The 12,952-nt window shown below is 39.2% G+C and overlaps 1 protein-coding gene across 1 annotated transcript in view; it reads left to right on the top strand.

Annotated features, from left to right (window-relative positions):
- The window catches only part of RAP1GDS1 (RAP1, GTP-GDP dissociation stimulator 1), a 61,707-nt gene that overhangs the window by 15,282 nt on the left and 33,473 nt on the right, over positions 1 to 12,952 (top strand). Inside the window, exons 3-4 of the mRNA XM_009697659.1 lie at positions 350 to 472; positions 5,138 to 5,263. Coding sequence (XP_009695961.1) covers positions 350 to 472; positions 5,138 to 5,263 — 249 coding nt within the window. The remainder of the gene's footprint in view (positions 1 to 349; positions 473 to 5,137; positions 5,264 to 12,952) is intronic.

A 12,952-nucleotide genomic window follows, 5' to 3' on the forward strand; every position in this document is an offset into this window, starting at 1 on the left:
TGGCTGAAGATCTTCGTTTGGACTTCCCAGTTTCCACAGGGCAGCTCTGTGCATCATTTGCCTGTTAAGCCTTCCTCCTTTAAAAGAATATAAAAAATACTGAGCAAAAATGCTAGATTTAGAAGGCAATTTTAAGTTTATATATAAGACATCTTGTTCCAATTAAAATGCCCTTTCTTGTGTAAGCATTTCAAAAGCCCACCAAAAAGACTGATTTTCTATAACTAAAATCTCTGCCGATTACATACGGCTTAAGAAATTAATTTGTATGTTGCAGCACATTCTTTCTTTTCCACCTTCTTTATTAGAACTTTAATGTGATGTCATTTTTGTGTGATGTGTTTTTCAGATACGGAGACAAGTGAAAAAATCCAGAAAAGTGGAGTTCTTCAGGTGTTTGCGAGTCTGTTGACGCCACAATCTTCCTGCACAGCAAAAGTAGCTAACATCATAGCAGAAGTAGCCAGAAATGGTGAGGTTTTCTACAAGAACTTTTCTGCTGGAACATCTTCAGTTTTTCACCTCACTTGTCAGTATGTTTTACTTCATTTATGTTTTCATTTTGTAGATTAGACACCTTTCATATCCCTGGCTTTCACTCTTTTTGTTTTGTCAAATTTTGTTTCTCTACTTTTTTAATACAATCAAAACAGCTTTTGGCTGCTGGGATTTTTTTAGTCCTTCATGCCATTTAGTTTTTAAGACAATCAATAGTATAATTTATTAGGCAGAAATAGCACGCCACTGGCTTTATGAAATGCATATAGAAAAAAAAGATGTGCATCATTTGTGCATCCGGTTACACGTAGTGCACATAGTTACAACAGTAGTATGTATACAGGTGGTTAAGGGATAGTAGATTGTTTCTTTGGTCTGAGATTTGTGATAACGTTATTACCATTACAAGGCCTTTGATACCACACCAAGACCAGTTACTCCTACCTATAAAGTGTTATATGTGTTAGAGTAGGAGCCCAAGATCCCAAATAAGAATCGGGGGTCCATTTTGGTATGTATTATATACATACAGTCATATAATGTAGGAGATAATTAAAATTATTTACATCTTTTTTCTTTAGAAAGAATTCTTTTAAAGCTCACCCAATACCCTGCATACCTTGAGCTCAAAATAATGGCCTCGTATCTGCAGCAGGCGCTACTGGCAGACCCTGTGAGGAGGGCAGAGGAGGTTTGTGGCAGACTTTCCTCACTCCTTGACTTGCTGCTGTCCCAGCCAAAGAGGCACAGATTGCATTTTGCACTTTCCTTTCCCCAGAGGCCAGGCAGAGGAAAGTAGGATGCCTCTTAACGGCTGTCTGCATGCAGGCCTGGCAGCCCTATCTCTCTCCCTCTGTAAACTCTCATGCTGATGCCTCTTCAGAGAAGGGGCTATGTTATTGCTGACTATTTCCGCATTCCCTTTCCACCTTTTCTTTGGAATCACAATGTTACAGCTTCTTTCTGATAGCCTCTGTGACCTCCACCCAATTCACTGATTTTGAGACAATGCTATATATGGATATTCAGAAACAACATTAGCAAGAAAAGAATGTATCTTCTTTTCTGGTTAGTTTTTAAGTTTTAAAATTATTTAGATAAATAGCCAGTAAAAAATGTAAACATAGAAATTTAAACTTAGAAATGTTTCAGAATGATAGAGATTCATGCAACTGTATCACATGCTTTTTCTGTACTTAATAAATTCATAGTAAGTATATTTAGAGTATTGCAGTCAAGTGTGTATCCTCACAGTTAGTCCTTTTAGCTCCTACCTCAGAAGGGGGAAAGTTAAGAATAAAAACAATGTTCACAATAGCTTAACTAATTACTGTGCCTTGTTTCCTGCAAGATTCTCTTACAGAGAATTTTAGCCAATATCTTTCAAATCTTAATACATGAAATCTCAGAATAGTTTCTAATGTATCCTTTTCCCCGCCAGCTTTTAAATTGCTGTTATGAGTACACTTTTCAGAAGAGCTGGTATTTTACCTGGTTCATCATACAAAATAGCTTTTGTCTTTTTCTCAGAATTATTAGCAGGTGTGACTGGGACCTCTAGCAGCCAAGGTTAAAGTGAAGATATTCAGAGATTATTTAAGGTGCCCAGTGCTTCAAGACTGAGATGAGCTGGGTGTTTCTCTTTGGATTCTAACTCTGCTGAAATAGTTCCTTAAGCAGGATAGCAGGGAACACCACATTTGAATTCTGTTGTTTTCTTTGTCCTCTTACATAATACAAGTGTTTCATGCTTATATTGCACCTTTTTTCAACAAGCTCCAGGGCACTTTGAGAAATTTGTGCTACAGGTAGTAGGCATTAAACCCAGACAATTGAACTGATTTCCCTATGGTCATGCCATACAGCACTGGCAGAGCTGGGGGTAGTCCCTCTGACTCTGAATCTGTGCTTTACTGATAAAAGAGCATATTTTCTTCCTCACTTCTTGTTTTCTTTCCCGTTCCCCTCATCTGGTCCTACACGCACACATACATCCTGTCACATCAAATCCCTCTACTTGCCTCAGTGATTTTGTCGTGTTTCATCTCTTCCTTTTCACCTCTTCGTGCTCTTGCTGTGTTTCACCTCTCCAGCTCACAGGAGTCTTCCTCCTCCCAACACAAGCTCATGTTAGTCTCTCCTGTTTTAAATATCCAAACACACAAGACTCCCTTTAGTCACCCTTGTCTCTCCAGCTACAGCCATTTCCCTTTCAACTGTGAGTGTAGTGAAGGCTCAGATGCACTTGCTACGTGGAGTTTCTCCCCCCACTGTGGACCTTTTAAACCCTCTTACGAGGTCTTTAGTCTCCTCCTCTTTGCCAGGTGTAGGAATGAGAACATCACTTTCACAGTCTGTAATACTGCAAGACAGTTACATTTCTCTTTTGAAATCTTGTCCTCCCTTGGTTTATGTTACCCTGTCCTCAGTGGTTCTCCTCCTAACTTCTTAAGCGATTCTTCGCTGTTTCCTTCAAAGGATCTGCTTTATTTCCCCACCAGGTTAGTGGAAGCCTTCTAAATGACTCTGTTCTTGATTACCTTCTCTTTCTTCTGTTACTTCTATGTAGTTTCACTGGCAAATATAGTTGCAGTTGCCACATTTTTGTTGCTGTCTCACAGATGTATTTTGCTATATATGGCAGCATTTCTTCTACTTCTTGCACTTACATGACCTTGATAAATACAAGTTTCTCAGCATATTGCCTAATTACTTTGTTGCTGAATGGGAGACTGAAAGCTTCTGCTCACTCCAAATGGAGGGAGTGTGGAGGAAGGGTTTCTTACTCCTTTTCACCACATGAGCAAGAACCTAAACATACAACAGAACAGACTGAGACCTCTCAGTCTTTTAGGAGGGAACAAGTTCTATTGCCTGGCACAGACTAGGAGGAAAAAATGAAAAATCTGACTTTGATGATGTAGAGACTATGGTAAATTAGTGGGTGTAAAGGAAAGTGACGCAGGGAGAAGCTGAGGAACAGATAAATTTTATAGGCAGTTAAGAGAGGAAGAGGCTGAGGGGACAGAGAAGAGAGGGAGAAACATAATACATTTAATAAATAAACATTGAGATGAAGATGAAAGTGGGTGATAAAGAAATAGATAAAAAGTTACAAGGATATGGCAAGACCAGTTTTAAAGAACAGATGTATCTGATATTTGTTCTGTTCGTTACGATGGATACCATCACCATTTATCACAGTATAGCATCTCTCTACAGTTTTAAAATGTTACAATATCTTAGGAAGGCAAGTCAGTTGTGGTGACTACTGTCTTCTGTCAGACCTGTGCAAGTGTATAGATATTGTTGATTCTACTTCATCTATTTGTTGATACATCAAAGTTTATCATCACATGAGGATTGCTTACCTCTATGACCATTATTTCTTTAGCTAAAATAACACTGCAAGATTAACTACAAAAGATACAAGATTTTGTAGCTACAGAAACATCAAAGAACATTGTAATAGGTGCAACAAAGGGAGTATTTAAGATGTATTTGTACTTCAAGCATTGTATGAAATCTCTGAGTTATTGGCATAAGGGGTTCTGTTGATCCAGAATCGGAAAAACTTTCTCATCTTTTTATGGGGATTGTACACCCTGGTTCATTCTGTCTTATAAATGACTAACAGAAAGGTAAACTGATTTTGGAAGATCCAACATGGTCTAGGATCAGGAACAGACATAATTTGCAATTCACAACCAATCAAAAACATATTGACCTTTTGCCTGTTACAATGCTGCATCTCTGAAGGGTGCTCTGTAGTAAACTATTGAGTTACACTATTGGTGTATCAGGGAGTTGCTTCTGTAAACTTCCCTTGTAAAATGGGCAGCAGAGTGCCTGCCTAAGTGTAGCTCCTTCTGGAGACCAGTCCTTTATCTCTCTGACACCAGGGTAATTCTCTACCTAGGACTTGCAGAGATGTGAAGTCATACTTTGGTTCTCTGTGACTGGGGGACATAGCAGGAAGGAAGGACAGAAGGGCAGAGAGCTTCCCAGGGGATGGCTCCCGTAGCTTCCCTCCCATAGTGGGCATCAGTTAGACTGTGGAAAGGTACAGACCTTTGGGCTCACAGAATCTCTCTTGCATTTCTCATTCTTTCTTTTTCCTTTCCTTACCTTCCAAATAAAAAGCCTGTTACTTAGCTCTAATTCCTTTTTTAAATTTTTTTTTTTAAAGCAAAACCTTTTCAGGAGTTCTAATTAAGGACATAGAGTAAAAAATGGTGCCATTCTGGAGTATGAATGCTAGGTTTAAGTAATCTTTTGTGTTATTTAATAATTTTAATTTATGTTGAATTTGTTGGGGTGGAGAAGAACGTTTTGAATTCTGTTCTTTTCAGCACTTCTTTACGATGCTAAAAACATGTTCAGTCTGAGCTATGTTAAATTAGTTTCCATGGAAGTCAATTAAATACTCTTAATTCCTTCTTAATTAACTAATAATGGAAAGAACCTAAGCCCAAATGCTGACTTGGGCTTACTCTGTAGAAACTTGCATAAGAACTTACCTGGTTTGTCTATGCCTATGTTTATTCTCACAAAAGGCGCAGTTGCAATGCCAGCGTAACTAGAATGGACGAAACTGAAAACGGCCGGTTTGCTTTAACAGGCTTTGCATTCTTTGCAGAATTTATGCGGAATCCATGTGTGGATGCTGGGTTGATCCCTCCTTTGGTGCAGCTGTTAAACTGCAAAGACCAGGAAGTATTGCTTCAAACAGGACGGGCCCTGGGCAATATATGCTACGATAGCCGTGAGTGTTGAAACATGCCCTATTTTCTAGGTGTTTTTGTAGGAGAGAGGGGAATGTTTTGGTGTTCTGTACATTGTGTACTGGGGGATCAGTTTCCTCTTTTCTCGATTTTTATTCACCACATGACTCTTCTGATTGTATGGGACAATTGAATGTCACACTTGCATTATGCTTTTGTGACAGAAAGATTAAAAAAAGCTGTTTTAATATTGTGATACAACTGGATATAAGAATAGAAAAGATGTGTGATCCTGGCTTTGTTTTTTTTTAAACATAATGAGCTAGGTTTTCAAAGAGCAGGTGCTACATACACAGGGGCCTGAGTAGTTAATTTTTCCGCAAACAGAATGTCTCAGAAGGGAAGAGAGTCAGAAGGGAATATTCATATTCTACCAGTCTCTCAGCTGTGCAGAGCTACATATGTGGCTGTAATGATGCCTGAGCTATGTTACTGATTCTTATGTGACCAATCAATTGCCTCAAGATTACATATTGGTATTTTTGGTAGTCCATGCTTATGGGGGGGATGGTGGTCGTGGTGAGGTTTTTTAGCTTTTTGTGGGCACAATAAATTTTGCACTCCAAGCAATTGAGTTTTGAAATGCAGTTGTGAGACTATGTGCTGATTACATGCATGGATATATCATTTACAAACCCAAACCTGTGGTTGCAGTGTTTTGAAAATGCAGCCTCATTATCCCTTGACTGTGTTGATAAAAGCCAGTGCACGATAAATATGGTACAGAAGCAGAAACACCAGGAACATCTTTCTATGCACGTGAAGTGATTAGAAGTCTATGGATGTCTGCAGATGGGAAGTGAGATGAAATTGTAAAAGCATTTTGTTATCTTGAGATTTAGTGCCATATTTCATATGGCAAGAAATTTTCTTTGTGCTATATGTTGCATTTACTAAAAATTTTGCTGCTCTGAATACTGTCTGTTGAAAAAACCTGAATTATTAGTAGCCTTTCTCCTTGCTACTTTTTTTCACCCTAGTTTGGAAATTTACATTTTATATTGTTTTAAATTACCTTGCCTTTGACTTCAGGGAAGTTAATCAGATTTTCCGTGCTGGTATTTCCATTTACAGACAACTACTGCTTGAGGATGTTAATGTATAATTCTTTCATTTAGGATTTTCTTTAAGGTGACCAATCAACTGAACAGCTGCTTCCCCGTGGAAACTTCAAGTAGAAGCTGTTGAGCTGAACTTTCTGTAACATGATTTATTTACTATATTTTATTTCAGGGTCATATGTGATATAAAGCTCACTCCCAAGTGGCACTGGTTTATTTCATATAAGTAATATCTACATAACTATTCATGTCGTTGTTGTTCAACTCACATTTTTTCAGGAAATACAATAAAGACACACAAAAATGGTTTTGTAGTATCAGGTAGTGTGGACTACTTCTGGCTTTTACAGGATTTATCCACTACAGAAAAGCTGTATTACACGCCTTGTGTTGCTCTTCTGGGGAGCAAGGCTGGCACTGAGAAGATCTACAGTAGGCAGTGATGTGTTCTGTATGCCATGTGTTGCTGTGCTCCTGTGGGAGGACAGTCACTACCTTCCCTGTGTGTATTTAAATAAGATTAATGAATAAAGTATAATAAAATGTCACAAAAATCAAGATTAGCATCTTGGATTTGAGTGGAAGAGGCTATTTACAGTGCTTATTTATCACACCCACCCTACCTGACTTTATTTTGTATGTTATCTTAATGTGTAATGACCATGTAGTTATGTACCCTATCCTAAATTCTTATTTAGGACAAATACTTTCAATATACTTTAATATATTTTCATTTCTGACTTATTTTTCCCTAACAAAGAGCTTTAAAATATAACAAAGACAAGGTGTGGAGGCCAATAGTTCTAATAAAAAACGTTGTTATGTATTGATAGTCTTTCTCTTTTCCACTGAGACAAAAGCAGCTGTTTGTTACCCTTCTGATAACTAGGACTCATACAGGAACTTGAAATACATCAGTAACTATATTTTACCATATACATGAGCATTTTTTCTACAGCCCATGTAATTATAACATGCAGTAACGAGGTAGGTCTAAGTCCTAAATCACTGTCAGGTTGAAACTATGAAATCAAGCCCATATTGAATGGCTCATAGCAACATTTCTATTTATTGAAAGCCCCACTTACCCTGTATTTCATCCCAGCAAGCATGCATCACTCTGTTTAGTGACAGTTTGTGCAAAAAGGAGTTGATCAGGTGTCTGAGAGAAGTCTGCATGGTGCAGGATGGAAGTTGTGGGACAAATGACTTTTCCTACAGGGAAGGCTCCTTAAAAGCGGCCTTGCAGAGGAGAAGGATTGCCTACCATTTTTTCTTGATTAAATGAAAATGGCAGTGGTTTCTTGGAGTTCACAGATCCCAGAGTTGCTGCGTGAAGGCGAGACCATTTCTACGTAAGTTCAGGAGGGGCTACTCCTGGAACACTGCTGCTGTGGAAAGGTAATTCATGGCTAAGTCCTAATGCTGGAAGAGGTTTAGTACCTTCCACAAGGTAAAAGGGGAATTACTTGCTGGCCAGAGACCTTACTGAACAGATTCACCTCCTCACAGAAAACATCAAAGGAAAACCTGTTGACTTAACGACGACAGATTTTCTTCTCTGTTCAATTTGAGGTACACATGCACAGTGTTATTGTCTGGGTGCTCATCAGTGTTAGACCTCTAAAATAATACTGAATCACCTGTTTGAGCATGGAAGAAAACACAGAGAATTAAATGCATTTTGTAAACAGTTAAAGAGGAAAAAATAGATCAAATTTACCCAAAGCAGCCTTGAGAGGGACCTTTTAAAGGTGTTTATATTGTGAAGAGATCTGCTTTGTGTGAGTCTCTGAACATCAAGAATACAGGCAAATATAATTACAAGGCGGAGTAGAAGGAAGCTTTGTTCGTACTGATGAGGCTTCGAGTCTCCCAGCCTTCCTCTTGTGTGCAGAGATGAAAGAAACAATTGAGACAGGCAAAAAGATTTTAAGTGAGAAGGAATTACTTTAACTAATCACAGTATGCATACTGTTCAGTGCTGTCCTGCAATTTAAGAACAGGTACATTACTGCACGTTGCTGTACAGCCTGTAATTGTTCTACATGCTTTAGCCAGTAAACGCCACACTCACCTCAGCCTCCAAATTTTCATCAAAGCAGAAAGTGCAAAGCAAAGAAATGGAGATGTGATCTCTCCTCCTCTCCTTCCTGCTTTCTCCCCTACTGTACCTACAGCCTGAATGAAGTACAGCTGCCGGTACTTCCCAGACAACGCATTCCTCAGCCTCACTCGGACAGAATTTTGTCTGAACTATATTACTTACTAGATGCAAATCTCCTAGCCCACTCATTGCTTTTAACCACCAGTTATGATTTTTTGCTTATAATCAAAGCTAAATTCTTAGACATTGTCCAGTCAGAGCATAAGACCTATCCTAGCTGCTTCACTGCTCTCCATCCACGAACCAAACTATAGCTACTTTTCTACTGTCTGTCTTTCCAGCGACGCCTGCCATTCTCCCAGTGCTGTTTCTTTAGTAAGTTTGTTCATTCAGGGCTATTACAGATGTACAGATGTTACAGACTAATAGGACATACCTCCAAAACTCTTCCGAGTTCCCCCTGCACCTTGGTTTCACATGCAACATGAAGATCTCATCTCCATTGTTCCGGAAAGGTTACGTGTAACACAACATGGTTCTTGCTACAAAAAGCAATATCTTAAGTCAGAGCAGAATGGTTAATTCCACTGTAGATAAAGCCTAAAAATTATTTGCTACCATCAGCTCTGGCAGTTGGGATGTTAAAGAACAGCATTATCCAGTTTGCAGCTTGTGCTCACTTCACGAACAACCTGACGGCTAGTACATACCTCGGCTCTCTCTGCTGGCTTCTTTCCCAATAGACTGGGAAGACTCTGGTAACTTGACTCATGTGGAAGATTGAGTGCTTAGGGGCCAGGGGGACCGAGACCGCAGTTTTCAAGTTAGGCCTACCTTCTTGCAAGACCCAGGCGAGCATGCGGGAGAAAGACAAAACCTGTCTGTAGCCAGGTCTCTGTCCTGCTCTGATGCCCCTCACACCAATGCAGCTTGTACAGGTGAAACATGAGGCCAACCAGATAAGTTTTAGCCAAGAATTTTAATGGAAGATGCCGCTATATTAAAATAGCAGTATTTTCCTAGCAGATAACAGCCTCACAATATTTTTTATTATTAAGTTTGATGCACATGCTATCTTAATCTCAGTGATCTTTCTACAGGTAGTTTGTTACTGTCACCATTTAAGGACACGCTTCAGTTTTGGACTGATTGACAAACTCTTTTCCTGTGTTTTCATATAGCATTGAGCACAGAAGCTACCATAATTATACTACGAAAGTGATAATTATAAGAGGAAGTGAAAGGCTAGGATATTTAGAGTCTGATTCAGTAGCCATAGAGACTTGAGGGAGTCATTCTGATTGACTTCAGTTGAGATTAGATTAGACTCTTACCCATTAGAGAATAATTCCTTCTTCCTGTTTAGAGCATCTACATATTCTGAAAGCTATCAAAGGGAAATACGCTCTCCATGTATCTTGCAAGGGAAATGAAAAATTTCCCATTCTGCCGTTCCATAATATTCATATTAATGGCAGTGCTTAGAGACCTCCTTGCGGAATCGCAACGCTATTGCTTTTTGCACCCATCCACAACCTTGTTTCTTCATGAAACCACCAGCCTGGGTCCATGTTCTCACCAACCATACTTCATGATATAAACAGCTATAGAATTGGAAAGAAACTAAAACCGACAATTAATTCTATAAAGGTTCTCCTCTAACAGCTGCTTATGTACCTTTTTCTGCAGGAAATTCACTGGATCCTTTTCTGATTTCCTAAGCTGTACATTTCTTTGTTCTCTATCCAGTCTTATTTGTATTGATGGCAAGACTCCTGGCTGAATTTCAGCAATGTGGCCTTTCACATAGACCCAGATCTCTCTTGATCCCAGCCTGAACAGCAGACCATGAACATTATACCACTTCTTGTTAAAAAGACCTTACAATGTGCTATAAATTCTGTATACTCAGCTGCCCATCCTATAAGGATGTACAGACCTCTTGCAGAGATCTGCTAAGAAAGGCTAAGTACAAAAATAAGAAACTACTCAATTGTAGAGTTTACATCTGCTGTCAGGAGATGAGGTTAATTTCAGGATCTAAAGCAGAAAAACAGACGCTTAAGAATTAAACATACTGGAAAGAAGTCAAATTCAGTTTTCTTCAAAAAATGGCATAACCTTTTAAGTACCATATGGAAAACCAGCAGAATCCTAGAACACAACTGGTGGCGTTCATGGCACACTACTGGCTAATCATTTTTATGAAAGTCACCCTGATTCATGCAGCCAGGCAGCATCTTACCACAGTCTTGCACTTTTCATTGTACTAGATCCTACCAAATGCAAATGCCACCTACGAAGCTGTTTCCCAAGCAATATCATGAAATTGAGACCAGAGGCTTTAACTTGTTGCTTGAAAACTGATTGTTTAGAACAGCTTGCAGAGAATTAAAATTCTAATAGTGATTTACCTTTAGATCTGTCCTGTCTGAGGCGTGTCAGAGTCCTAGAAAACTAAAGCATTTTTAAGTTAGAAGTCCTTGATAATGCAGTATTTTTTCCAAGCCTCTGCAGCACACGTATTACATCAGCTAGAAACTAAGCGTACCATATGCGTGCCAACACATACTTTCACAGTAATATTTAGTACTTATCAGCAATTAATCATGAATGTTCTTAGGAAGCTGCTAAACAATATTATTCTAATTTACTTATTTTATAGCCGGCCTAAATGGAATCAGAATGATGAGGGACTCTTCCTAGAGCATCAGAAAGAGCCATTTGACAAGTGATATGAAAAATGTTAATTCTCATTCTCAAGCTATTACTCTTTTTAAAATTTACGTTCTAAATATCAACTCTAGGCAACTCTTATGACCTAAATCAAAACTTAACAGAAGCCCCCATGGGGAAATAACAATAATAATAAAGAGCCAAAACCAAATTGCCATAGATTTGCAACTTTTCCCTTCTTTAAGATGAAGGTATGAGGCCTGATTTTCTGTTTGTTTTAAAGAGTATAGGTATGGTAGATCCTGCTTATTTTCTTCAGTGTAGATATTTTTTGCTCTTCCTGTTTTTTTCCAGGAAAATTATTTGAATAAGCAGAATAAGTAGATCAGAATTCTGTCAGTACAGGTAAAGAAAATAAAATTTAAGAAACAAAGCAGATTTTTTCTGATTCCTCACTTTCTCCCCCTCCAGCATTTCATTCACAGTCTGTAGAGTTTGTGTATTGCTCATATTCCAACAGGCTCAGAGACATCTGCTTAATCTACAATCAAAATAGAAGCCACAGGCAACAAGGAAATAAAAAATAATAAAAAAAAAAAGATAAGAGATGGAAGGTCTTTCCAGGGTCTTAAAGAAGGTCATGAGCAGAATCCTGCTTTATTCACTAGATCTTGCTGCCACCCTAAAAGCAAGTTAAGGATTCAAACTTTGGTTAAGGACTGAGCAATTTCTTCATACTTCAAAACTAAACAAAGTAGGAAAGACGAAAACTTTGAATTCCCCTAGTATTTATGAAGACTAAAAAAAATTCCTTAACAGGAAGCAAAGCTTTTAGAATTTCAGTAACAATAAGTGAGCAACACAAGATATGCAACTCAGTCTTCTCCTTTCAATTCAGCCTTCCTTTTCATGTCTTTTTTCACTTTACCTTTTAAGATATTTGAAATTGTTCATATTTATAGATAACTGCACAGTCACATGTTGTTGCTTTCAAGCTCCTCCGAAAACAAAGCTGTGTTCCTGTCACACGAGGTGTCAGTGTGTATGAGCCAAGTTGGTCTTTAAGCCTCCTTGATCCTGAGACTGCTGGATGTCTGGTTAGGTGTCCAGCCAGCAGAAAGGCCTGAGGAGTCAGGGTGGATGCCCTGAATACCCTATCTACAACAGCAGTCACATTTCCTTGAAAAAAGGAGTCACTTACCTGAGACAGTGTGTCCAGTTTATCCACCAAATCTTGGCACCACCTGGCCTCTTGAGCGCAGGCTGTCCTGCAGGCGTAATGCATTGGTAGTTCCCCTCCAGTCAAATCAGCGGGTTGCCTTCCACTAAGGAGATAAAAGATTTCCTGAAACAAGTTACTTTGCTGGTCTTTCTCAGGCTGTATCCTACAGCCTTTCAGATACCAGAATCTTCTACAGGTCAGCTCTTCCGTGAAGGCTGCACACTAACAAGCAACGGCCCACACGCTGCTGCTCGGAGTTGCTTTAGAAGGTCCAGGTCCTCTCGCTCCCCCCAGGCTTCATGGTTTGGGGCAAGGAGAGCACTGACCCCAACCCAGGACTCAGCCCAGCTTTCCGTAGGTTCCAGGGCCACTTCTCTGAATAATTTTCTTTCTTCCCAGGGCCTAGTAGGATCTGCAAATTTGCTTTATGGTGGGTTTTTTTGGTTTCGTTTTGTTTTTTTGCTTCTTGGCTTTTCCCAACCTACTCCAATTCCCCATGGCTTCCACACTTTCTGAGACTGCTTCTCTGGCTGCTTTGGTGGAGACCCACAGCTCCTTCAGCTAAGCACTACCACCCTCACACAATACCCAACTAAGCCTCTTG

The sequence above is a fragment of the Cariama cristata genome, unplaced genomic scaffold, assembly GCF_000690535.1.
Source record: "Cariama cristata isolate BGI_N322 unplaced genomic scaffold, ASM69053v1 scaffold1173, whole genome shotgun sequence".
Lineage (NCBI taxonomy): Eukaryota > Metazoa > Chordata > Aves > Cariamiformes > Cariamidae > Cariama > Cariama cristata.